General features: G+C 48.6%; 1 protein-coding gene across 1 annotated transcript in view; it reads right to left on the bottom strand.

Annotated features, from left to right (window-relative positions):
- LOC115477830 (GLIPR1-like protein 1) overlaps positions 1 to 22670 on the bottom strand; it is a 30435-nt gene extending 7765 nt beyond the window's left edge. The window contains exons 1-3 of the mRNA XM_030214922.1: positions 22488 to 22670; positions 13720 to 13956; positions 505 to 593 (exon numbers count right to left, since the gene is read on the bottom strand). Of these exons, the coding sequence (XP_030070782.1) occupies positions 505 to 593; positions 13720 to 13956; positions 22488 to 22670 (509 nt within the window). The remainder of the gene's footprint in view (positions 1 to 504; positions 594 to 13719; positions 13957 to 22487) is intronic.
- Positions 22671 to 25873: the final 3203 nt, after the last annotated feature.

The raw sequence follows: 25873 nt of genomic DNA, 5'->3' as shown, positions 1-25873 counted from the left end.
GGGCCCAGACTTTCACTTGGGTATCAATCTGCATCAAACTTCCTCTGCTGAAGCACCTGACATAGGCATTACAGCAGCCATTACCATGGCCCTCAGAAAGCACACAACCCCTAAAGGTCCATGCTTCTGCTCCCTGGCCTCCTACAGTTTTGCAGCCAATGCTGGTGTTGTCAACCCCCACCTTCCATGGATTCTGTGCAGGCCTAATTATAGTACGGACTCACCAGGAGATGCTGGCCGATGAGGTTTTTTTAAAACCTGACCGAGTTAAAATACCAAATGTGGGTTTTGCAACCCCATTTGGGAAGTCCTGTTAAAGCACACATAGGCACCCTCCTTCCCAAGTAACCTACGTACCCAGTTATAAAAATTATCCTCATCAAGTTTTTATACACTTTCACCATGCCAGGTTCTACTAGACAAAGACACCAGAGAAAATTAACAGCCTGTCTTTCCTTGGATAAAACTGTTGAAAAGATTTTTTAATTAATAATTTAGACTTACGGTGGTCCATAGTTGCAGATAACTGTTACAGAATGCCCCTTACATTTCACGGCGGCACAGCCAAGTTTGTAACTGGAAGCCCAAACAACCTAACAATTGTTATAAAATACACATAAAAAATATATAAAAATCTTATCTTCTTCTGTATCAGCACACTTGACAATTTCATATTTTAACTAGGGCAGCATATCAATTAAAATTTTAAATTGCATGATTAATCGCATAGAGCGTTCCCCTCCTCATTTCCTCCTGCAAAGTGCAGAAGGGAAAATTAGGTTCTTACCATGATAATTTTCTTTCCTTTAGTCATAGCAGATGAAGCCAATATGTATGGGTTGTGTCCATCAACCAGCAGGCACCAATCGGGGAGCGCCAGCGGCATTCCCCGCCGCAACATGCTGTCCGAGAGCCACCACTCCATACTGAGGCGGGCCGCAGGGAGCCAAGAAAGTCTGCACTGAGATACTGGAGACCATCGAAGTAGAGAATACTGTAGAGGTCTCAGGTGCGCTCTCGCCCATGGCACCACTTCCAAGGTGGCCGTCATCGATCCCAACAGCTGGACAATGTCCCAAGCTCACGGGCGGGGCATCCTCAGGAGCAAACGGACCTGATTCTGAAGCTTGCACCGCCTTTGCTCAGGAAGAAACACATAGCCCGAGGCTGTGTCGAACCTGGCCCCCAAATATTCTAGAGATTGCGAGGGGGTCAGGTAACTTTTGGCCCTATTGACGACCCAGCCCAGAGATTGAAGGACTGAAACCACTCTGGGGAATTAGCCCTTCTGCGTTTATCAGGAGGATAAGAAACAGGCAAAGCCAACTCCAAAAGGCCAGGATCCACCGGGGGGGGGGGGGGGGGGGGGGGGGGGGGGGGGGGCAGGCAGAGGGTCCGCAGAACCCTGTGGAAGAGCTCTTTTAAGCATGTACGCCCTATGCAGCATTAAAACAAAATCAGGGGAGAAAACCGCTCCCTGACCGCCCGGATCCTGCCCAGAGCTATCAGCTCTATTAGCATCACTCAGAGGACCCCCCCCCCCCCCCCCCGGATTCAGGGCTCTCAGTCACAACGGAGGCCGCGCCATGTGGAAAATCCAAAATGGCGTCCGCTGCCAGCTCAGAGCGCAAAAGATCGCCGCTCGCCATGCTCGGGCCGGCTCTACCGTCTGTACAGCACGAATTACAGAGCCCCGCTGCTGATTTGCGCTTGCCACATTTAGAACAGCGCTTTACAGTCTCCACAGCCATCGCCGAAAACTGCGGTAAAATTCAAAAATGGCGGTTCGCGCCAAAAACGTCCCAATCCCACCCCGAAGGAGTCAGAAAACACTCTTACCTCACTAGACCGAGTATCACAGCTCCGGTCCTGCAGAAGAATCTCAAGAAAAAAACCTCTTTTCCAAGATCGCTGCGCTAAAGCACAACGCGACTTTAATTAATTAATTATTTTTTTTAACGCTGTGAGGAAAGCAGAGGCAAAAGAGGTAAATAAAAACACTCCGGAGGCTCAGATAAGTGGGAAAGGCAGGGAAAGGCGAACCAATGTGCCTGCATCCACTGAGTGGGAAAGGACAGGGAAAAGCAAACTAATATGTCCACATCCACGGGGGCATGGGTAAGGCAGGGAAAGGGCTAACCTATGTGCCTTCAAAGTGAAGCTGCTATAGCCTCTAACACCCCGGCTAACAACTGGCAAGCCAGGAGCCACCCCCAGGCAGATTTTTGATGGAGCTCGAAGAAGCTGCAGCCACCCTGCTTGGGGAGATAGAGAATAATGAAGAGGCAGTGGAGCTAGCTGGCCATGAGGCACTGTGAAAAATTGAGTGCTCTCTATCTCCCCCTGCTGGTTGATGGACACAACCCATACATAAATGGCTTCATCTGCTTGATGACAAGGAATTAAGTCTCAGAATGGATATGTATCAGTTACTAAACTGAAAATAAAAATTTTTTCTTACCTTTGTTGTCTGGTGATTTTATTTTTCTAATCATCTTGTTCCCTGTCTCTGGTTCTGCTTCCATCTCTGTGCTCTGACCTCCAGGGCCTCCTGTCCATTCACTATTTCTTTTCTCCCCTCCTTTCTTCTTCACTCCCTGCCCTACATCCATCTTTCAAGTCAAACTTTCTTCCATTTCTCTGCCTTCTTCTGAAATCTCTCTCGCTTCCAGCTCTCCCCCTTCCCTCCATCCATGGGCAGTATCTCCTCCCTTCTCTTCCGTTCCCTGCCATCTATATGCATTTCCCCTCTCGTACCCTCTGTTCATGTCAACCATCAACCTTCTTTCTTCCATCCCCCATTTTCAACATCTGTCCCTCTCTTCCCCTGCCATCCAATATCATCCCTTTCTCTCTCTCTTCCCCAACCATCCAGCATCACTCCACTCCATCATCTACCATTGACCCATTTCTCTCTTCCCCCTCACCATTCAGCATCACCCCTCTGTCTCTCCCCTCACCATCCAGTATCACCATCTCTTCCCTCTCTTTCCATTACCATCCAGCATTGCCCATCTCTCAGTCCTGCCCCCCAATCCATCTAGCACCACTGTCTCTCCTCTCCCCACCACCACAAAAACAAAACCATCATTCCTCCCATATTATGTGTTGCTGTCTTTCCGCACCCCCATATCCTACACTGCCCCCATCTCTTCCCCCCTCCATGGTCTGCACTGCTCCATCTCTTAGCACCCTCCGTATCTTCCATTACCCCATCTTGTCTCCCTGTCCTCTCCTCCTGCTGGCTCCCTGCTTCTGTCTTCACTGCGGCTGTGGCAGCAGTTGCAAGCAAAAGGCAGGTGAAGGACATTGCGTGCTGCCACTGGCTCTGCTGGACTCAGAAACAGGAAGTTACATCAAGCTCTATCTAACTTCCTGTTTCTGGGTCCAGCAGAGCCAGCGGCAGTACACAGAGGGGAATGTCCCTACACATGCCTTTTGCTTTTAGTTCCTGCCACAGCCACGGTGAAGACAGAAGCACCGGACTAGTGCACGAGCTTCAGACCATATAAAAGAGAAGATTGGTCTTTATTGCAACTATCAGGATGCCCTTAGTAAACCAGGAGGCGTTTTTTTTTTTGTTTTTTTTTTAGTTACATTTGTACCCCGCGCTTTCCCACTCATGGCAGGCTCAATGCGGCTTCAAAACATTTAATAAATAAATAAATTTAGACTTACAAAGTTACATGGTAACCTATAGAACTTTGTTAGTCTAAATGCCTTGAAATGAGACCTCAGGAGTCTTAAGGAGCAGACAGATTTTCAAGATTGCAAATTATCACAATCAACTGCTAAGCAAGCTGTAAATAGGAACAACAAACATTGTTTGAAATGCCTGTATTCAAGTGCCAGAAGCAATATAATTGCATTAAATGAAAAAGATAGATATAATAGGCATCTCTGAGACCTGGTGGAAGGAAGATAACCAATGGGACACTATCATACCAGGGTACAAATTAGCATCGCAATGATAGGGTGGACTGAATTGGTGGAGGGGTAGCATTATACATTAAGAAGGGATTTGAATCGAACAGACTAAAAATTCTGCAGGACATAAAACACATTTTAGAATCCCTATGGATAGAAATACTAAGTATAAAGGGGAAAATGAAAGTGATAGTAGTGTACTACCATCCACCTGGCCAGGATGAACAGGCTGTAACTGGAGGTTGGAATGCAGAAGAGATCCTTCGTTCTGCGTGATGAGGATTGGAAAACACTCCAATCTCCATGGTTATTAGGAGGATAACTCCAGAAGAAGAGGGAACCAGATCTGTTGAGGCCAGTAAGGAGCAATCAGAATCACGTTCCTGCGGTCTTGTTTGAGTTTCAGCAGTCTTTCCCACAAGGGGTATGGGAGAATACGCATAAAGGTTCTCCAATGCAAGAGGAAGGCATCTGATGCTAGGCTGTCGTAAGCCTGAATCCTGGAACAGAACTGAGGGACTGTGATTGAGCTGAGTGGCAAAGAGATCCACCGAGGGGGGTACCCCATGCTCAGAAGATCTCCTGGGCAACACCCATGCTGAGAGACCACTCGTGCAGTTGCATGACCCTGCTCAGTCTGTTGGTCAGGATGATGACTTTGCCTCCCAGATAAGTGGCGTGAAGGAGCATACCACATTAGACAGCCCAACACTACATCTGAACAGCCTCCTGACACAGTGGGCATAAGTCAGTGCCTCCTTGCTTGTTGGTGTAATACATCGCAACCTGTCTGTTTGAATGAGTACAATTTGGTGAGACAGCTGATCTCTGAAAGCCTTTAAAGCATTTCAAATAGCCCGAAGCTCCAGGAGATTGATATGGAGATCTGTTTCCTGGGCAGACCAAGCACCATGAGTGTGAAGCCCATCTACATTAGCTACCCCCACCCCAGGAGAGATGCATCCGTCAACAGCACTTTCTGCAGCTGAGGAATGCGGAATGGGAGTCCCAGAGTCAAATTGGATTGAATGATCCACCACAACAGGGAGCAAGCAAGCTCCAGGGACACTCAGATGACAACCTTCCAGATTCCCCTTGGCTTGGTACCACTGAGAATCTAGGGTCCATTGGACAGTTCTCATGTTAAGACATACCATGGGTTTCACAGACTGCAGATGCCATGTGGCCCAATAACCTCAACATTTGCCGAGCCATGACCTGCTCAGAGGTTCGAATTCGAGAAGCCAGTGCAACAAAAGCATCCAAGAAGAACGCTTGAACCTTCTGCATATCAAGCAGGGCTCCAAAAAATTCCAATTGCTGGACAGGGTGCAGATGGGACTGGGTAGTTTAGAATGAACCCTAGTAGATCAAGCACCCAAATAATCCTCTGCATGGACTCCCGAATGCTGTCCTGCAACATGCTCTTTACCAGCCAAGCGCCCAGATAAGGGAACACATGGACTCCCAATCTGCGAATACTGCTAGACATTTGGTAAAAACCCTGAGAGCTGTCATGAGGCCAAAGGGCAACACATGGTAGTGGAAGTGCTGCGTTCCCAGCCGAAATTGCAGATCCTTTCCATGAGCTGGAAGGATCAGGATGTGTGTGTAATTATCCTTTAAGTCCAGAAAGCATAACCAATCGTTTTCCTGAAACATGGTGAGAAGGGTACCTAGGGAAACCATCCAGAACTTTTCTTTGATCAGGAATTTGTTCAGGGCCCTTAGGTCTAGGATGGGATGCGTTCCCCCCCATCTTCTTTTGCACAAGGAAGTACTTAGAATAGAATGCACGACATTCCTTCCCCCCCCCCCCCCCCCCCGGTCTTCTTTTGCACAAGGAAGTACCTGGAATAGAATCCTCACCATTCCTCCCCTGGTGGAACGAGCTCAACCGCTTGTGCCTTCAGAAGGGGTGACAGTTCCCCTGCAAATACTTGCTCGTGCTGAGAACTGAAATGAGCTCTCAGTGGGAAATTTGGAGGTCTCTTTCATCAATGCAGGGTATAACCAAGATGGACTATTTAAAGAACCCACTGGTCAGAGATTACAAGGGGCCACTTTTCATGAAAAAACTTCAGACTCCCCCCGACTGGCAAGTCATCTGGAACAGTCACTTTTACTCTGGCTATGCTCTGCTGGAGCCAGTCAAATGCTCAACCCTTCCATTGACTGGGGAATTACTGGGGCCATAGGCGCAGGCTGCAACCAGTACACTGGGGTTGAGCCTGTTGAGGCAGGTGAGAGAAGACAGTGTGCCTACATCTCTGCGAGTACACATTTGTGAACAGCTGGTAAGACTGAATATGGGAAACAAGCATAGAGACATAGAACATTTTATGCCCAAAAGAGTCCAAGGTTCTAGCTTCCCTACCCGGGGGGGGGGGGGGGGCACCGAAGCATAGTCTCTAGAACTCTTGGCCCTTTTGAGGGTGGATTCAACCACCAGGGAATGATGAGGCAGCTGAGGCTTATCAAACCCAGGGGTACTCTGAATTCAATAGACAGTGTCAATTGTTTTTGTTTTTTGTTTTTTTTTTTTGGGGGGGGGGGGGGGTACCAGGACAATATGGGTTCCCAATTCTGCACAAGAACATTTTGTAAGATCTTGTAAAGCAGGACCTTCACAGCCTCTCTAGGAGGAGATTCATAGTCCAGGAACTCGAGCATCTTGGCCCTAGGCTCGTCATCCACCTCCAAAGGAAATGGAATGGCAGACGCCATTTCCTTAACAAAAGCGGGAACGGAAAAGGCTCTCTGGGGGAGATTTTCGCCTTTCCTGTGGAGGGGAGAATCAGATGGTATCCTGTAAGACTCCTCCTCCGAGAAGTACCGAGGGTCATCATCTGACTCCCAAGAGTGCTGCCCAGCACTGGCCTTAGCTTCTCACAAGTGGATGATTGTCTGGACAGAACTGACCCTCGCTCCTGGAGCGTCTCTTAGCCGTAGAGATCTGCTGGGCACCCTTCTGATGTAATTCAAGAAGCCTGAGAGGCCAGGCCTCTCCCATGTCCTTAACCAACTTCTCTAAGTTCTCTCCAAAAAGCAACTGCCCCCAATAGGGATGTTTGCTGAGAAACTTCTTAGAGACTGTATTCACAGCCCAAGAGCAAAGCCATCATCCTGAAGCAAAGCAGCACGCTGCTCAAAACACAACCGTTTTTACTGGTGAACAATACTGAGGAGACCACCACCTCCTAAGTGGCTTAAGCTAAGGTTTTCTCTTTTTCAATAAAGCGAATGCTACATACCTGTAGAAGGTATTCTCCGAGGACAGCAGGCTGATTGTTCTCACTGATGGGTGACGTCCACGGCAGCCCCTCCAATCGGAATCTTCACTAGCAAAGTCCTTTGCTAGCTCTCGCGCGCCCGCGCGCACCGCGCATGCGCGGCCGTCTTCCCGCCCGAAACCGGCTCGAGCCGGCCAGTCTCGTATGTAGCAAAAGAGATACAAGGGAAGACTCAACTCCAAAGGGGAGGCGGGCGGGTTTGTGAGAACAATCAGCCTGCTGTCCTCGGAGAATACCTTCTACAGGTATGTAGCATTCGCTTTCTCCGAGGACAAGCAGGCTGCTTGTTCTCACTGATGGGGTATCCCTAGCCCCCAGGCTCACTCAAAACAACAACCATGGTCAATTGGGCCTCGCAACGGCGAGGACATAACTGAGATTGACCTAAAAAATTTACCAACTAACTGAGAGTGTAGCCTGGAACAGAACAAACAGGGCCCTCGGGGGGTGGAGTTGGATCCTAAAGCCCAAACAGGTTCTGAAGAACTGACTGCCCGAACCGACTGTCGCGTCGGGTATCCTGCTGCAGGCAGTAATGAGATGTGAATGTGTGGACAGATGACCACGTCGCAGCTTTGCAAATTTCTTCAATGGAGGCTGACTTCAAGTGGGCTACCGACGCAGCCATGGCTCTAACATTATGAGCCGTGACATGACCCTCAAGAGCCAGCCCCGCCTGGGCGTAAGTGAAGGAAATGCAATCTGCTAGCCAATTGGATATGGTGCGTTTCCCCACAGCCACTCCCCTCCTATTGGGATCAAAAGAAACAAACAATTGGGCGGACTGTCTGTTGGGCTGTGTCCGCTCCAGGTAGAAGGCCAATGCTCTCTTGCAGTCCAATGTGTGCAGCTGACGTTCAGCAGTGCAGGAATGAGGACGGGGAAAGAATGTTGGCAAGACAATTGACTGGTTCAGATGGAACTCCGACACGACCTTTGGCAAGAACTTAGGGTGAGTGCGGAGGACTACTCTGTTATGATGAAATTTGGTGTAAGGGGCCTGGGCTACCAGGGCCTGAAGCTCACTGACTCTACGAGCTGAAGTAACTGCCACCAAGAAAATGACCTTCCAGGTCAAGTACCTCAGATGGCAGGAGTTCAGTGGCTCAAAAGGAGGTTTCATCAGCTGGGTGAGAACGACATTGAGATCCCATGACACTGTAGGAGGCTTGACAGGGGGCTTTGACAAAAACAAACCTCTCATGAAGCGAACAACTAAAGGCTGTCCCGAGATCGGCTTACCTTCCACATGGTAATGGTATGCACTGATTGCACTAAGGTGAACCCTTACAGAGTTGGTCTTGAGACCAGACTCAGACAAGTGCAGAAGGTATTCAAGCAGGGTCTGTGTAGGACAAGAGCGAGGATCTAGGGCCTTGCTGTCACACCAGACGGCAAACCTCCTCCATAGAAAGAAGTAACTCCTCTTAGTGGAATCTTTCCTGGAAGCAAGCAAGATGCGGGAGACACCCTCTGACAGACCCAAAGAGGCAAAGTCTACGCTCTCAACATCCAGGCCGTGAGAGCCAGGGACCGGAGGCTGGGATGCAGAAGAGCCCCTTCGTCCTGCGTGATGAGGGTCGGAAAACACTCCAATCTCCACTGTTCTTCGGAGGATAACTCCAGAAGAAGAGGGAACCAGATCTGACGCAGCCAAAAAGGAGCAATCAGAATCATGGTGCCTCGGTCTTGCTTGAGTTTCAACAAAGTCTTCCCCACCAGAGGAATGGGAGGATAAGCATACAGCAGGCCCTCCCCCCAATTCAGGAGGAAGGCATCCGATGCCAGTCTGCCGGGGGCCTGAAGCCTGGAACAGAACTGAGGGACTTTGTGGTTTGCTCGAGATGCGAAGAGATCCACCAAGGGGGTGCCCCACGCTTGGAAGATCTGGCGCACCACTCGGGAGTTGAGCGACCACTCGTGAGGTTGCATAATCCTGCTCAACCTGTCGGCCAGACTGTTGTTTACGCCTGCCAGATATGTGGCTTGGAGCACCATGCCTTGACGGCGAGCCCAGAGCCACATGCTGACGGCTTCCTGACACAGGGGGCGAGATCCGGTGCCCCCCTGCTTGTTGACATAGTACATGGCAACCTGGTTGTCTGTCTGAATTTGGATAATTTGGTGGGACAGCCGATCTCTGAAAGCCTTCAGAGCGTTCCAGATCGCTCGCAACTCCAGAAGATTGATCTGTAGATCGCGTTCCTGGAGGGACCAGCTTCCTTGGGTGTGAAGCCCATCGACATGAGCTCCCCATCCCAGGAGAGACGCATCCGTGGTCAGCACTTTTTGTGGCTGAGGAATTTGGAAAGGACGTCCCAGAGTCAAATTGGAGCAAATCGTCCACCAATACAGGGATTTGAGAAAACTCGTGGACAGGTGGATCACGTCTTCTAGATCCCCAGCAGCCTGAAACCACTGGGAAGCTAGGGTCCATTGAGCAGATCTCATGTGAAGGCGGGCCATGGGAGTCACATGAACTGTGGAGGCCATGTGGCCCAGCAATCTCAACATCTGCCGAGCTGTGATCTGCTGGGACGCTCGCACCCGCGAGACGAGGGACAACAAGTTGTTGGCTCTCGCCTCTGGGAGATAGGCGCGAGCCGTCCGAGAATCCAGCAGAGCTCCTATGAATTCGAGTCTCTGCGCCGGGAGAAGGTGGGACTTTGGGTAATTTATCACAAACCCCAGTAGCTCCAGGAGGCGAATAGTCATCTGCATGGACTGCAGGGCTCCTGCCTCGGACGTGTTCTTCATCAGCCAATCGTCGAGATATGGGAACACGTGCACCCCCAGCCTGCGAAGTGCTGCTGCTACTACAGCCAAGCACTTTGTGAACACCCTGGGCGCAGAGGCGAGCCCAAAGGGTAGCACACAGTACTGGAAGTGACGTGTGCCCAGCTGAAATCGCAGATACTGTCTGTGAGCTGGCAGTATCGGGATGTGTGTGTAGGCATCCTTCAAGTCCAGAGAGCATAGCCAATCGTTTTCCTGAATCATGGGAAGTAGGGTGCCCAGGGAAAGCATCCTGAACTTTTCTTTGACCAGATATTTGTTCAGGGCCCTTAGGTCTAGGATGGGACGCATCCCCCCTGTTTTCTTTTCCACAAGGAAGTACCTGGAATAGAATCCCAGCCCTTCTTGCCCGGATGGCACGGGCTCGACCGCATTGGCGCTGAGAAGGGCGGAGAGTTCCTCTGCAAGTACCTGCTTGTGCTGGAAGCTGTAAGACTGAGCTCCCGGTGGACAATTTGGAGGTTTTGAGGCCAAATTGAGGGTGTATCCTTGCCGGACTATTTGGAGAACCCACTGATCAGAGGTTATGAGAGGCCACCTTTGGTGAAAAGCTTTCAACCTCTCTCCGACTGGCAGGTCGCCCGGCACTGACACTTGGATGTCGGCTATGCTCTGCTGGAGCCAGTCAAAAGCTCGTCCCTTGCTTTTGCTGGGGAGCCGAGGGGCCTTGCTGAGTCGCACGCTGCTGACGAGAGCGAGCGCGCTGGGGCTTAGCCTGGGCCGCAGGCTGTCGAGAAGGAGGATTGTACCTATGCTTGCCAGAAGAGTAGGGAACAGTCTTCCTTCCCCCGAAAAATTGTCTACCTGTAGAGGTAGAAGCTGAAGGCTGCCGGCGGGAGAACTTGTCGAATGCAGTGTCCCGCTGGTGGAGCTGCTCTACCACCTGTTCGACTTTTTCTCCAAAAATGTTATCCGCACGGCAAGGCGAGTCCGCAATCCGCTGCTGGATTCTATTCTCCAGGTCGGAGGCACGCAGCCATGAGAGCCTGCGCATCACCACACCTTGAGCAGCGGCCCTGGACGCAACATCAAAGGTGTCATACACCCCTCTGGCCAGGAATTTTCTGCACGCCTTCAGCTGCCTGACCACCTCCTGAAAAGGCTTGGCTTGCTCAGGGGGGAGAGCATCAACCAAGCCCGCCAACTGCGGCACATTGTTCCGCATGTGTATGCTCGTGTAGAGCTGGTAAGACTGGATTTTGGCCACGAGCATAGAAGAATGGTAGGCCTTCCTCCCAAAGGAGTCTAAGGTTCTAGAGTCCTTGCCCGGGGGCGCCGAAGCATGCTCCCTAGAACTCTTAGCCTTCTTTAGGGCCAGATCCACAACTCCAGAATCATGAGGCAACTGAGTGCGCATCAGATCTGGGTCCCCATGGATCCGGTACTGGGACTCGATCTTCTTGGGGATGTGGGGATTAGTTAATGGTTTTGTCCAGTTCGCAAGCAATGTCTTTTTCAGGACATGGTGCAAGGGAACAGTGGACGCTTCCTTAGGTGGAGAAGGATAGTCCAGGAGCTCAAACATTTCAGCCCTGGGCTCGTCCTCCACAACCACCGGGAAGGGGATGGCCGTAGACATCTCCCAGGACAAAGGAAGCGAAAGACAGACTCTCAGGAGGAGGAAAGCTGCCTTTCGGGAGAGGGAGTAGGATCGGAAGGAAGACCCTCAGACTCCTCGTCAGAGAAATATCTGGGGTCTTCTTCCTCCTCCCACGAGGCCTCACCCTCGGTGTCAGACACAAGTTCACGGACCTGTGTCTGCAACCGTGCCCGACTCGACTCCGTGGAGCCACGTCCACGATGGGGGCATCGAGAGGTAGACTCCCTCGCCCGCATCGGCGAAGCTCCCTCCGCCGACGTAGTCGGGGAGCCTTCCTGGGAGGCGACGGCAGCCGGCACCGCACGCGGTACCGGCGCCGGAGACCTCACCTCGGGCGATGGGCCAGCCGGCGCCACGCTCGACGGTACCGGAGGCGCAAGCACCGCCGGTACCGGAGGGGTAGGGCGCAACAGCTCCCCCAGAATCTCTGGGAGAACGGCCCGGAGGCTCTCGTTCAGAGCGGCTGCAGAGAAAGGCATGGAGGTCGATGCAGGCGTTGACGTCAGAACCTGTTCCGGGCGAGGAGGCTGTTCCGGGCTGTCCAGAGTGGAGCGCATCGACACCTCCTGAACAGAGGGTGAGCGGTCCTCTCGGTGCCGATGCCTGCTGGGTGCCGACTCCCTCGGCGACCCAGAGCTCTCGGTACCGACACGGGAAGGGGACCGGTGACGATGCTTCTTCGATTTCTTGGAACGAAGCATGTCACCGGAGCTTCCCGGTACCGACGAGGAGGACGTAGAATCCAGCCGTCGCTTCCTCGGGGCCGAGGCCGAAGGAGGTCGGTCTCGGGGGGGCTGTACCGCAGGAGCCCTCAGGGTAGGGGGAGACCCACCCGAAGGCTCACCGCCACCAGCAGGGGAATGGACAGCCCTCACCTGCACTCCTGACGATGCACCACCGTCCGACGACATCAGCAGACGAGGTCCCGGTACCACCGACGTCGATGCAGCTATCCGATGTCTCGGCGCCGATGCAGAGGGCCGATGCCTCGATGCACTCGATGCACTGGCAGCCGAGGATGAAGCTCTGGACGCTGAAGACTTCGATGCACACGATACCCCCGGTGCCGATGCCGACGAAGAGCCCGAGAACAAAACGTTCCACTGGGCCAATCTCGCTACCTGAGTCCGCCTTTGCAAAAGGGAACACAGACTACAGGCCTGAGGGCGGTTTTCGGCCCCCAGACACTGAAGACACGACGCGTGCCTGTCAGTGAGCGAGATAACTCGGGCGCACTGTGTGCACTTCTTGAAGCCGCTGGAAGGCTTCGATGTCATGGGCGGAAAAATCACGCCGGCGAAATCAAAATCCGAAATGACGAAAATGAGCACCAAAAACTTTGAGGGAGAAAAATCTCGACCGAGGCCGAAAAGAGGCCTACCCCGACGACGAAAGAAAACTTACCGGGGCAAAGACTGGAAATACGGGTAGGGGCAAACGAAACCCAAGGGGGTTTGCGGAGCACTTCCCGAACGAAATCAAATATTTTCCGAAGAAAAAACACGTCGATTAGACAAAGGACGCGCGAGGTCGACTCTCCGGGGCTCGACACGGCGAAAAACACAGCCGTACCGAGTGCGGACGAAAGAAGACTGGCCGGCTCGAGCCGGTTTCGGGCCGGGAAGACGGCCCGCGCGGGCGCGCGAGAGCTAGCAAAGGACTTTGCTAGTGAAGATTCCGATTGGAGGGGCTGCCGTGGACGTCACCCATCAGTGAGAACAAGCAGCCTGCTTGTCCTCGGAGAACATTGGATACATAATTTTATAATATTTGAAATAAACAATGATTGAAAAAAAAAATTGGAGTCGATATATATTTGTTTAAGTCATTTGAAAATAACGTCACTATCCCTTGGAGGACCAATGATTACATCTTTAGAGCACTTTCTTTTTTAAAGTTGTTGGCTTCTTATTTGATGATCCAAAAAATCTTCCCATGAAGGAATAGTGAAGCTGCTTGGGATATTTGGATTTTGCCTTAATAAAACTGGCTTAAAGAAGGTTCCTTTTTTTATCTCTTTGATAAGTGCCCTATTATAAAATTAGGTCCACAATGCTGAAGCATGCAAAACTTCTCAAGTTTAGAATAAAACAATGTATGTACCTGAGTATAATGACCACATACGTCTGTACATTTATGTCTCGAGTAATCATAATGCTGAACCTCAGAATACCATGCAGAAATAGCATGCCGACCAGGGTAGCCACCACCCTTCCACAGATTTTCTCCAATTGACTTGAACGTAGGATGAATTTTCCCAGACCGTATGAAAACATTATGTTCAAACACACATCTTCTTCCCCATGATCTTGCTACTCTTGCTAAACTTGGATCCCAGGTCTGTAAAGATTCAAATTCAAGAAACTTTTCATTATAACTTATACATACATTGCTAAGGTTACATATATATAGGGAGGCCAGTTTCAAAGTCATTTATATAAGGACATTTGGATTATCTGAAAATTGCCCTTCCCGCCCACAGAAATGCAAATACACAAACTTTTAGCATGCATACCAAGCTAAGTTTCTGGATAAATTTCCTTTGAAAATTACTTATCAATCACATGCTTTAAAAGTACCCACATACTTGGCAATTACAGAGATTACTCTAAATTGTCCCAGTGTGGTAAATGGAAATCATTACAAAGACAATTGCATAGTTCTGGTGTTCAGTCTCGTCTGTGATCAAATTACACAGTCACCAAATAAAACAAATGCAAAAAAAACAAACAAACTAGTTTTACCTGCTAAATTTCCTTTTCTTAGGTCCTACCAATTCACACATCTTTTGCCCTCCTATTACCAGATGAAGACTCCATTCTGCAGCCCCCCATTACCTCTCCACTCTCATCTCTCCCTACATTTCTCCCCGTGAACTCCGCTCACTGGACAAATCTCTCCTGTCGTCCCCCTTCTCCTCCACCGCTAACTCCAGACTTTGTTCCTTTTCCCTCGCGGCACCTTATGCCTGGAATAGACTTCCTGAGCCTGTACGTCTAGCTCCATCTCTACCTGTTTTCAAATCTATGCCGAAAACCCACCTTTTCACCACTGCTTTTGACTCCTAGCTACTACTTAATTGCCTCCCCTTGTTCCTTCTCACCCAGTACTTCCCTCGCCCTTGTCTTGTCTGTCTATATTTTTAGATTGTAAGCTCTATTGAGCAGGGACTGTCTCTCTGTGTCAGGTGTTCAGCGCTGCGTGCATCTGGTAGCGCTATACAAATGCTAATAATAATAAGATTGAATAAATTTTATAAGGTTTAACCAATATAGAACTCTGTACAGCCATTGTCAATGTAAACCTCTCCCAATTTAGTTCTAAAGAAAGAATGGAGGAATCTCATGGTAACCATTAGAATCACATCCCTACACTCAGGGACCCCCAAAGAGACTCAACTTTAACATAACTGTTAGGTCACTATGTAGAACCACCAAGAATAACCATAAAATGGGGAGGTGGGGGAGAAGAGACAGACTCTGGATTGATGTTTGATCTCATAGTTCACAGAAGAAAATAAAAAGTTAAAATAACGATCATACCAGCTAATCATCCACCAGACCAGTCCAGAACACGGGACATAAAACACACCCCTTACACCAGACAGGATCCCAAAACACGTTCTAAGCATGCCCACTGCAAAGATGGCATCTTGTTTATGCCAGAGAAGATGCCATTTTTGCAGTGTGCATGCAAAGATAATGCTAGGTACTGACCACGTAGCTGCCCTACTTATTTCTGAGGGAGAAACAGCTGTATCTGAGCCAAAGAAGTCACCTTTGGGCACTTGTCCCTCGAAAATATAAGCCATGATCATCTCTTTGAGCTACTGTGCTATAGGCGGCTTGCTTCTTCAGACCCCCCAAAGAGAACCAACCTGTTGCAATAACCTCAGCTGACTACCCTTTATGCCTTAGCTGCGGCTTCTCAAGGGCCAAGCAGTAAGAACCAGCTCATGCATGAGAAAACCCCTCTCTTGTGAGAGTTTCATACCCGCCTCCATTTTTAGCCTGATCAAATGTGTACCTTAATCTACTGGACCAGTCCAGCACACAAGAATAACCAGACCAAGGTTAAGTACTCAGACCAGAAGCAGCCACAGGAGAAACATAGGACTCCTACCAGGGCCAGCATTGCAAAAACAAAAACAAAAAAAACCATTCAGCTCAACCAAACCCCACTCTTCAACTGAAGAAGCAAGACTATGAGATGGAATGCAAAGTTGTCATCAAGTCCATGACCAGATTGTCCCAATGCACATAGAAGAGAACGGAGATTTTCTCCAACCACTCTTATGATCCAGTGAATGTCTACTCAGGCAGCCTGCCTCCACACTCTGCGACCCTACAATAAGTCACTGACAACATATGAAACTTCTGTCCACCTGATCAAAAAGGTGGCTTCCAAGCTACCCCACCACACTTCTCATGCCCATTTGCCAATTCACATATGCCACTACTGTGGAAATGTCAGAAAAAAACTTCTCAGCCTTCCCTCAAACCAACAGCTAGAAGGCTGCCATGCCTTTCATATGGCCCCAATTTATTCTGCCTCCAAATTCTCTTGGATGAGACAATTGTCCAGATAGGGGTAGACTGAATTCCCCCCGTCTGGAGAGGAAAGCCACTACCAACAACATGACCTTGGAGAAGATCCATGGCATTGCCCAAAACCAAAACTGCAGGAAAACGCTTGTGTGGTTCCCTGATGGGAATGTGCAGATACACTTTTTTCAGGTCCAGGAAGTGACAAACTCTCCTGGCTGGATTGCCGCAATGAGTACATGCAGGGTTTCCATTCTGAAGTGTTGGCCCATAGAACAGCAATGAATCTCTTGAGATCCAGAATGGGGAGAAGGTGTCTCCCTTCTTTGGGACTACAAAGTAATTGGAACACCTTCCTGAGCCCCTCTCCGAGTGGGCACTGGCTCCACCACCCTCAGCTGGGGCAAATGTTTGCAGGGTGACATGTACCGCTTCTTTCTTTGTTGGGGTCCCTCAAAGGATGCCAAGAAGGCAACACTAAGGAAGATGAAGAGGAACCCTGTCCAGCAGTTGAATTGGGTCTGCGTACCACGGCCTCCATAGCCAATCCAGGGCTAGGAGAATTATTCGACCATGGTGCAGTATGATCCTTTTCAACACATGGCATACCACAAGCCAATGAGAGAAGACATACAGTAGATGTGTCTCCAGCCAAGGCTGCAGTACGGCATCAATCCCCGTCAAGCCCGGTTCTTTCCGACAGTTGAAGAACTTGGGCACTCTGGCATTCCTTTTCATTGTCATCAAGTCCAAAAGCGGAGAACCCCATCGGTCTGCTATCAGCTAAAACCCCTGGCTGAATAGCTTCCATTCTCCTGAAGTGCCTGCTGAGAAAGTCCATGTTCACATTCAAGGATCCCACAATGTGAGTTGCCAACAAACAGAGATTTTTCTCTTTCCAACTCATTAGGGAGGCAATCTCCACTGCCACTGGATGACTGTGGGTCCTGCCTTGCTTATTAATATAAGCTACCGCCATTGCATTGTTGGAGAAAACTCGGACCAGGGCCCCTGCCAGTAAGGGAGCAAAGTTATGTAAGGCATTCCGCACTGCCTTGTGCTCCAAGCGATTTATTGAGCACTAAGGCTCCTGTTCCATCCAGGTGCCCTGTGCCAGACAGAACTTTTAATGAGCTCTCTAACCTGCCTTGCTGCCATCCATTGTCACCACCTCCCACTGTGCTATTGGAAAGGGACCTCTGACGTTCAAAATTCCTGGACGATAACCACGACTGCATATTCCATCTAACGACCAGCATCCAAGCAGGATGAAAGTTGTACTTCTGTGACAATGTGACACTGGAGACCGGCAGCTGAGAAGAGATTCCTGTGTGGCCACATACAAGCCCTTGCCCATGGCACCACTTCCACTGTTGCCATCACTGAACCCAGAACCTTGACATAGTCCCGGACCCTGGGCCTGCCTTGACTGAGAAGACAAATCTGTTGAACCAGCTTCATCCTCCTGCGCTCTGTGAGGAAGATCCTCTCCCATGCTGTGTTGAATACAACGCCCAGATACTCCAGTGTCTGTGCTGAAGTTAGTCTGCTCTTCTCTAATCACCCAACCAAATGACTGCAGAAGACGGACAACTTTGTCCATTGCTGCCATGCTGTACGAATAGCACAACGCACAAATGAGACAGTCATCAAGATATGGGTGAACTCTTATTCCCTGGTGCCAAAGGAAGGACACCACCACCATAACTTTGCTATATGTTCCTGGAGCTGTGGCAAGACCGAACGGCAAAGCCCTAAAGTGGAAGTGATGGCCCAGCACCACAGAAATGTCTGATGCAGCAGCCATATTCGTATTGGCATGTGCGTCTCCTTGAGACTGAGGGCAGTGAGAAACCAAAGCCATGGAACGATCTTTACCCTATATCAGAAACCAGTCCTCCCTATCTAGCTTCAAACAGGCCTTGAAAACACCTGTTTGCTACAACTTTCCCCAACATCACTTAGCACTTCCCCCATCTTCTTCTCCTGTTTGTTTTCTTACCTTTTATACCACTGTTTTATATTTTAATTGTTAACCGCTTTATGCTTACGTGTAGGCCTAGCGGTATATCAAAAGCACATAAATAAATACATTTAAAGTATGTGCTTGTACAGACACCATACTCACTCTCAGCTGCTGCTATACTTAGAACTAGGCCTACGGTTTTCCGTATACTTTCTTTTAAGAGATGAAATGGGAAAGGTAAGCCATGAACAAATATCCAGGTGGGGAAGAGTCTGAGAAACAGTAAATGGGGGGGGGGGGGGGGGGGGGGGGGGGAAGAAAAGGTGTAATAAGAGTCCATACTAGCAGCCAACAAATGTATGAGTGAATGAGACCCTTCTGGGGAGGGGGAAGGAGGTAATGAGGGTCCATGGTACTGGGTCCACAAATACGTTTGTCAAGTGCCCAATATAGGATTCATCCAGTCCTGACTGTAGCACCCTATGGTTAGATTGTAAAAATCCATCCTTTAGCATTTGTTGATTTAATTTTATTTATTGTTTGCAAAGGAACAAAATGTTTGGGTACAACACACTCGAAGTCAAAGACACAAAGACCACAGAGCAGTTGCTCTACATTCCTCCTCCACTTTATTTATTTGTTGCATTTGTATCCCACATTTTCCCACCTTTTTGCAGGCTCAATGTGGCTTACATTTTGCCGTAATGGCGATCGCCATTTCCGGAATGAGAAATACAAACTGGTATTGCATTAGAGTTCAGAAATGATAGAGTACATTACACAGTAAGTTAGATAATCAGTTCGTTTCCGGCGTGAGAAATAAGGTGGTAGTACGCTAACGTTCATTAGTGACAGAGTGACTGAAGCAGTCAGGTATAGAGAGTTCGGTTTTGTGTGGTTCTGGAAGAGTTTCGAAGTCTGGTATTTAGGATGGATCATTGTGGTATGTCTTTTTGAACATGTTGGTTTTTAGTACTTTTCGAAAGATTGTTAGGTCGTGCATTGTTTTTATAACATTTGGTAGTGTGTTCCATAGTTGCATGCTAATGTAGGAGAAGCTGGATGCATATGTTGATTTATATTTAAGTCCTTTGCAACTGGGGTTGTGGCAATTTAAGAAATGTGCGTGCTGACCTTTTTGTGTTCCTTGTCATAAAATGTCAATCTCGCTTTCCCATAAGATAGTTCTGCACTTTTAGGGTTACCATTCGTCCGGATTTCCCCGGACATGTCCTCTTTTTGAGGGCATGTCTGGGGCGTCCGGCGGGTTTTGCCCGCACGCTTGTCCGGATTTCTGGACAAACGTGCGGGCGGGCGGCGCCGTGGGTCTCCCCTCCCCTTACTATCTGCCCTGGTGGTCTAGTGACCTCTTCGGGGCAGGAAAGAGCCCCCTCTTTCCTGCCCGGAGCGCTGCCTTCTCAGTCTTGGCTGGGGATTCAAAATGGCCACCAAGAGTTGAAGTCTCGCGAGGCCATGTCAACTCTCGGCGGCCATTTTGAATCCCCAGCAGAGACTGAGAAGGATGCAGGCAAGGGCAGGAAAAAGGGGGCTATTTCCTGCCCCGAAGAGGTCACTAGACCACCAGGGCAGTAGATAGTAAGGGGAGAGGAATATGTGACAAGGGGGAGGGGAGGTGATGGGGGGGCGGGGAATATGTGACAGGGGGTGGGATGAGGATCCAAAAGAGACGTGGTGTGGACGGGGCAGGGGGTGTGGTGTGGACGAGGTGTGAGTGGTTGCCAGGTGGGCAGTTTTCCGCGACCTGCTGTGGGAAATTTTTGCCCGCTGCGGGTCGCGTTTTTTTGGGCTCTTTTTTTTCGGTGGTTTTTGTGCGGTTTTTTGGGCCGCTGGGGGCGGGGCTAGTGATGTTTTGGGCAAGGCTAGTGACGTTTTGGGCGGGGCAGATGATGGAGGAGGAGGGGCTGATGACAGAAGAGGCGGGGTTGATGACGGAGGCGAGGTTGATGACGGCAGGGGCATGAACTTTTTGGGCGGGTTTCGGGGCCGAGTACCTGGCAACACTGGGTGTGACATGTGTCCCCTTTTTCAGAGGACACACAATTTGGTAACCCTATGTACTTTAGACCTAGCCTAGCAATGAGGCAGCCTGGACAGAGAAATCATATTAATTTGCTAATTCTGTTTAACTTTGGTTCAGGCCTGCAAGTGGTAGAATGCCATCTGGTTTTAATTACTCAAATGTCTAGCTTTTGCTAGACTAGAGGTTAGAAAGGTCAGTGAGAAATAAAACTTTCTTTGTCCCTTTTTGAGTGATGGATTGTTAAGGCTAGTTCATAGGCATAATAATAAACCACATCTGGATGCCATTCTAAGCAAGGCATACTAGACAGTCTCGAGGGGATCAGCAAGCAGGCAGTTTTAAAAGATTAGGCTAAATGCTGTTTAGAGATTCTTGATAATTTAGATTCTGTCTTATAAGGAATTCTGATTTCTGCTTATTTTAAAATATGTTTTATTCTGTTTAATTAATAAGTTCTATTTCTCTATGTAAAATATCTTTTTAATTCAATGTCTGACTTTCAAGTGAGATTTGTCTGCAGTTTAAGAGGTCATCATCTGGTTTGAATTATCCACAGTCCTAGCTAGTTCTGTGTATGAAGCTAAAAGGTGAAAGAGGTCAGGAAAAGTCAACTCTTTTCCTTGATGGATTATAGCTAAGTGTAGGACTGGCCCCTTAATGAATGCCAGAGCCCAGTTAGTATGAAGTTAACTGGGAATCTGCGAATTTAATAATAACATGCAGGAGATAGGTGCCACATTGTCTAGTTTGAGAGGCCCCAGGTCGTAGGTCAGTTTAGGAAATATCTGAAACCTATGTAACTGATATTTTGAGTAAATGTGTAGAGATAATTAGTTCAAGACAGGGTAATCAATCTATTCCTTACCATCTGGTGAGAAAGGGGGGCTAGAGGGGTTTAGAACCATGTATAAATGAGAACAGAAGCAGCTTACGTTAGAGACAGGACCCAGAGACGAGAGAGAGAAGGAGCCGAGACGCAGTGTTGCCAGGTGGGCGGTTTTACCGCCCAATTGGGCGGTTTTCCGCGACCCACCGCAGGAAATTTTTGCCCGCGGCGGGTCGCGGTTTTTTGGGCTTCTTTTTTTTCTTTTCCGCGGTTTTTCGGGCGGTTTTTTCGGCCGCAGGGGGCGGGGTTAGTGACGTTTTGGGCGGGGTTAGTGACGTGTTGGGCGGGGCCGGTGATGGGGGAGGCGGGGCCGGTGACGGCGGGGTTGATGACGGCAGGGGCGGGGGTGATGACGCGGGGGTGGGGGTGTCAGGGGCGGGGTTTGAGTTTGGGCGGGTTTTGGGCTGGATTTGGGCTCGTTTGGGTGGGAAACAAATTTTCCACCTGGCAACACTGCCGAGACGAGAGAGACAAGACACAGAGAGCTGAAGAGAAGGAGAGAGCTAGCGCTGATGTTCTACTTTGCTGGAAAATAAAGAAGACTTCTCTCTCATTCTGGTGTGTGGTGTTTGACTCCTGAAGTACCACAGATTCTGCTAACAATAGTGCTAATTCCTGCATCAGCAACACAGATCAAAGTTGCCCTACAGCAGTCTTGATTAGGCCTTTGCATTATTGCATCTGGTCTGGATGTATGTACAAACATTAGGGAGGTGGAACATCGAATGTGCAGTGATGGTTCCGTGATATGACCACATATTCAGTGTTGCCAGGTGGGCGGTTTTCCGCGACCCGCCGCGGGAAATTTTTGCCCGCGGCGGGTTGCGGTTTTTTGGGCGGCTTTTTGGGTTTCTGTGCGGTTTTTTGGGCGGCTTTTTGCCTTTTTCGGCCGCGGGGGGCGGGGTTAGTGACGTTTTTTGGGCGGGGTTAGTGACGTTTTGGGCGGGCCGATGACGTGGGAGGCGTGGCAGATGACGTAGGAGGCGGGGCCGATGATGTGGGAGGCGGGGCCGGTGACGGGGAGGCGGGGCCGGTGACGGGGGTGATGACGCGGGGGTGGGGGTGTCAGGGGCGGGGTTTGTGTATGGGCGGGTTTTGGGCTGGTTTTTGGGCTGGATTGGGCTAGAAAAAAATTTTCCACCTGGCAACCCTGCACATATTCTCCCTGAGGATATAATGGTTGCACCAGGCACGGGCTGAACACATTTTTATACACAAAACATTTTTGGGGGTGTAGATTTATTTTTAAATTGCATTAAGCGAAAATTCAAAAAAATTGTGTAGCCCAAGAAGGTGATGATGAGATATGATCTGCTTTGCATTTTTTTTACCTACCTCCCCCCCCCCCCCCCCCCCCTATGAAAATGGGGGATTCAACATACTGGCTTAAAGGATTCTATTGCTAAAAGCAGCTGCAGCCACTATTTAGCTCACCATATAAAGCATATCACTGGCCGGCGGATTGACCGCCGAACGGTACTTGTTATGCTCGTCAACGTACAATTTCACGAACTCTGGGTCTGTAATGTCCGGCACAGAAGCTCTGGCAGACGAGCAGAGAGGAAAAAGAAGAGCCGTCACCAGCAGCAGCAAACAAAAGAACCGTTTCGCTGCCATAGTTTTGTCTCCCCACAACAACCAACGAAGCCGTTAACGAGTCACTCAAACCTCGAACCTCCCGCGCGAGCTGAGCGGCGTCACGTGCGGCGTCACGTGCGTCGTCATCACAGGCGCCATCTTGCCAGGCCAGATTCTGGGGCCTACATTGCCCCGAGAATAAAACCAGCAAACTCTTGCAAATAGGCCTGCTTAGGTAAAAAATGAAAATAAAAAACGTTGTGTGGGTAGTAGGGGAAGACCTCTTTAGTACTTCAGCCCCCCCCCCCCAAAAAAAAAACCAACCAACCAACCACAACTGTGTACCATGAAATAACTCGCTGTGAGGCGCAATGGTGTTCCCATGTGTTTTGCAATCCAAAGAAAGCTGGAAATAGTAAATACTACATGCAAAGTAAGCCATATGTAAAACTAGTCCACTCCTGAAGATGCACATTCCAAAAACTGACATTTCCAATCAATAAGTAGAAAATACAATTATTTTTTTTATACCTTTGTTGTCTGGTCATTTCATTTTTCTTCTGTTGGTCCTAGTCTTTGGTTTCTGCTTTCTTCTCTGAACTGTCTTGGCAGAGTCTCCTTGTCCAACTGCTAATATTTTTTTCTCTCCATGTCCACTATCCATCTTCTACTACTACTTATCATTTCTATAGCGCTTTCTGTATCTGAGCCAGCTTAACCCCTGTCTTCTCGCCATGTTGAGCGTCTCCCCTCTCTCTGTCTCTATTCCCCCCCCCCCCACATGCCAGCCTCTCTCTCTCTCTCTCCCCTCTTGGCCAGCATCTCTCCCTCTTTTCCCTTCCTCTGCTGCCCCAGGAGTCCAACAAGTGTTCCTGTCGTCCCTCGTTCCTGTGCTCTCCCCTTTGCAGAACCAGCACCTCTCCATCTTTCTTTATTCACTGCAGGTCCTGGTACCTCTCTCAGTTTTCATTCCCCGCAGATCCTGGTTCCTTGTCCGTCCGTTCCCCCCCCCCCCCCCCCAAGTCCAGCACCTCTCCGTGCCCTTTCTTCCTCATCCCCTCTCTTCACTCTATGATCCAGCATGTTTCTCTTTCCTTTCTCTCCTTCATCCCATGATCCTGCATCTCACCATCCTACCCTTCCATTTTCCAGCATATCACCTTCCCTTCCAACTCTGCCTCAGGTATAAAATCTCTCCCTATTCTTCACTCCCCCTTCCCTCCATTGTCCAGCATGTCTCTCTTCTGCAGCCCCCCATGCCCAGATCAGGCAAACATTTCCCCATGGTTCAGTGAACAGTGCATCTAAAAGTCTAAAGGGAGCAGTCTCCCTTGCAAATCCTAATGGATCTAGGTTAGATTTATGAACAGATATTACAGCTGGCAACATCATGATCCTCATCCATTTCTGGAAGTTGTGTTCAGGAGTAACTTAGTGGTTACAGCACCAGTCTTGACATCCTGAGGTGGCCGATTCAAATCCCACTGCTGCTCTTTGTGACCTTGGGCAAGTCACTTAACCCGTCTATTGCCTCAGGTACAAATTTAGATTGTGAGCCCTCCAGGAAAGGAGAAATACCCAATGTACCTGAATGTAACTCATGTTGAGCTACTACTGAAAAGGTGTGAGCAACTCTAAATAAATAAATGAATATTACAAAATGGCGAGGATATGACTTTTGTCATAGATGATGACAGAATTTAAAAGGCCTGCCAAAAAATGGATCTAATTTTGGAACATAAATTAAAAAACAAAAACAGAAAACATAAAAGAACAAAAATATTAAAGGATTCCTTAGGAAGTGGAGATAAATACATGCTACAGAAAAACACACAGGAATAGAATAGCAAGATAAAATCTTAAATGAGGACTATTGTGGAAGATAAGGGAAAGGGAATGGGACATATACTGCCTTTCTGTGGTTTTCCCAACTACATTCAAAGCGGTTTACATATTATATACAGGTACTTATTTGTACCTGGGACAATGGAGGGTTAAGTGACTTGCCCAGAGTCACAAGGAGCTACAGTGGGAATTGAACCCAGTTCCCCAGGATCAGAGTCCGCTGCACTAACCACTAGGCTACTCCTCCACATATACATGGACATATGTAAAGAACTGAGACATACTACTTACAACTTGTCAGCAGAGCTCTAGAATTTTGCTAGAACATTTTGGAAAACAAGTTCCAGTCACTGTTATCAGTGTGAGATTAGATATACATGTGAATACGAACTGGTTATCTTCAGAAAAACATATGCTATTTGCATATTGGTTATAGATACATTCCTGGTTTTCTATGGCCCATAAAAAAGACACAGATTCAGGGAGTAATCTTAAAAGTTATTTCCATTGGTAAAACAGCATTTTATGTGCAGAAATGGCCTTTTCTACACTTGCCTAGAGTATATGTGGTTAAATTTAAATGCGCAAACCACAACCTGGGCAAGCTCTGGACTTAGGCACATGCTAAATTGGGAATTTATGCATACCAAGAAGCAGGTGTAAATGTGTGTATGCACTTTCTGTGGAGTAATTTTCAAAGCGAACATTATGCAACAACTTTCCTTTACACAATTGATGTAACTTTGGTACAAACCTGTTGCACAAGTTTGGCATCCTACTTAAAAATGTATTCCACCAATGAGTTAAATATTAAATCAAGTCCTAAGTAGTTTCACTATGCTGCTTTATTTATAATTCTAACAGAAAGCAAAAAAATCCACTTATAGATGACTAACGGAAAAAGCCTCAAAGAGCTCTGAGACTATAAATCGGTCTCATAGAGCTAAACGGACAAATAGTCCTCTCTTCATCATAGGCAAAAAAAACCCTGCAACCACAGTTCTAAAAATGTTTGTTTAACTGTGGTCGAGAACATTAATCTAATGTAGTGTTTTGTTTTTCTTTATTATGGCTGATGTTGACCAATCTGTAATGCACCAATTGCTACAAAGAACTACAAACGGCCTGATCGGCTATCTCATATATAATAATCAACTTATCTTTGTGCGATAACGTCGATCAAAAGCTGCTCCCCGCTGTGTGGTCCTGCATAAGCTGCTCTGAGCCGACGGTGGCCAGCGTTTCGCTGCTTCTTCTATAAGTGGATTTTTTTTGCTTTCTGTTAGAATTTTGTCTTTTATCCACACCACAAGTATAACTTTTTAGTGGCTTTATTTATAATGACAGAAAAATACTAGTAATCATTTCTACCACTACTAATTGTTTTTATAGTGCTA

The sequence above is a fragment of the Microcaecilia unicolor genome, chromosome 9 (assembly GCF_901765095.1).
Source record: "Microcaecilia unicolor chromosome 9, aMicUni1.1, whole genome shotgun sequence".
In the NCBI taxonomy this organism is placed as follows: Eukaryota; Metazoa; Chordata; class Amphibia; order Gymnophiona; family Siphonopidae; genus Microcaecilia; species Microcaecilia unicolor.
Note: the sequence above shows the minus strand (reverse complement) of the source record. Positions and strands in the feature narration are given on the sequence as shown.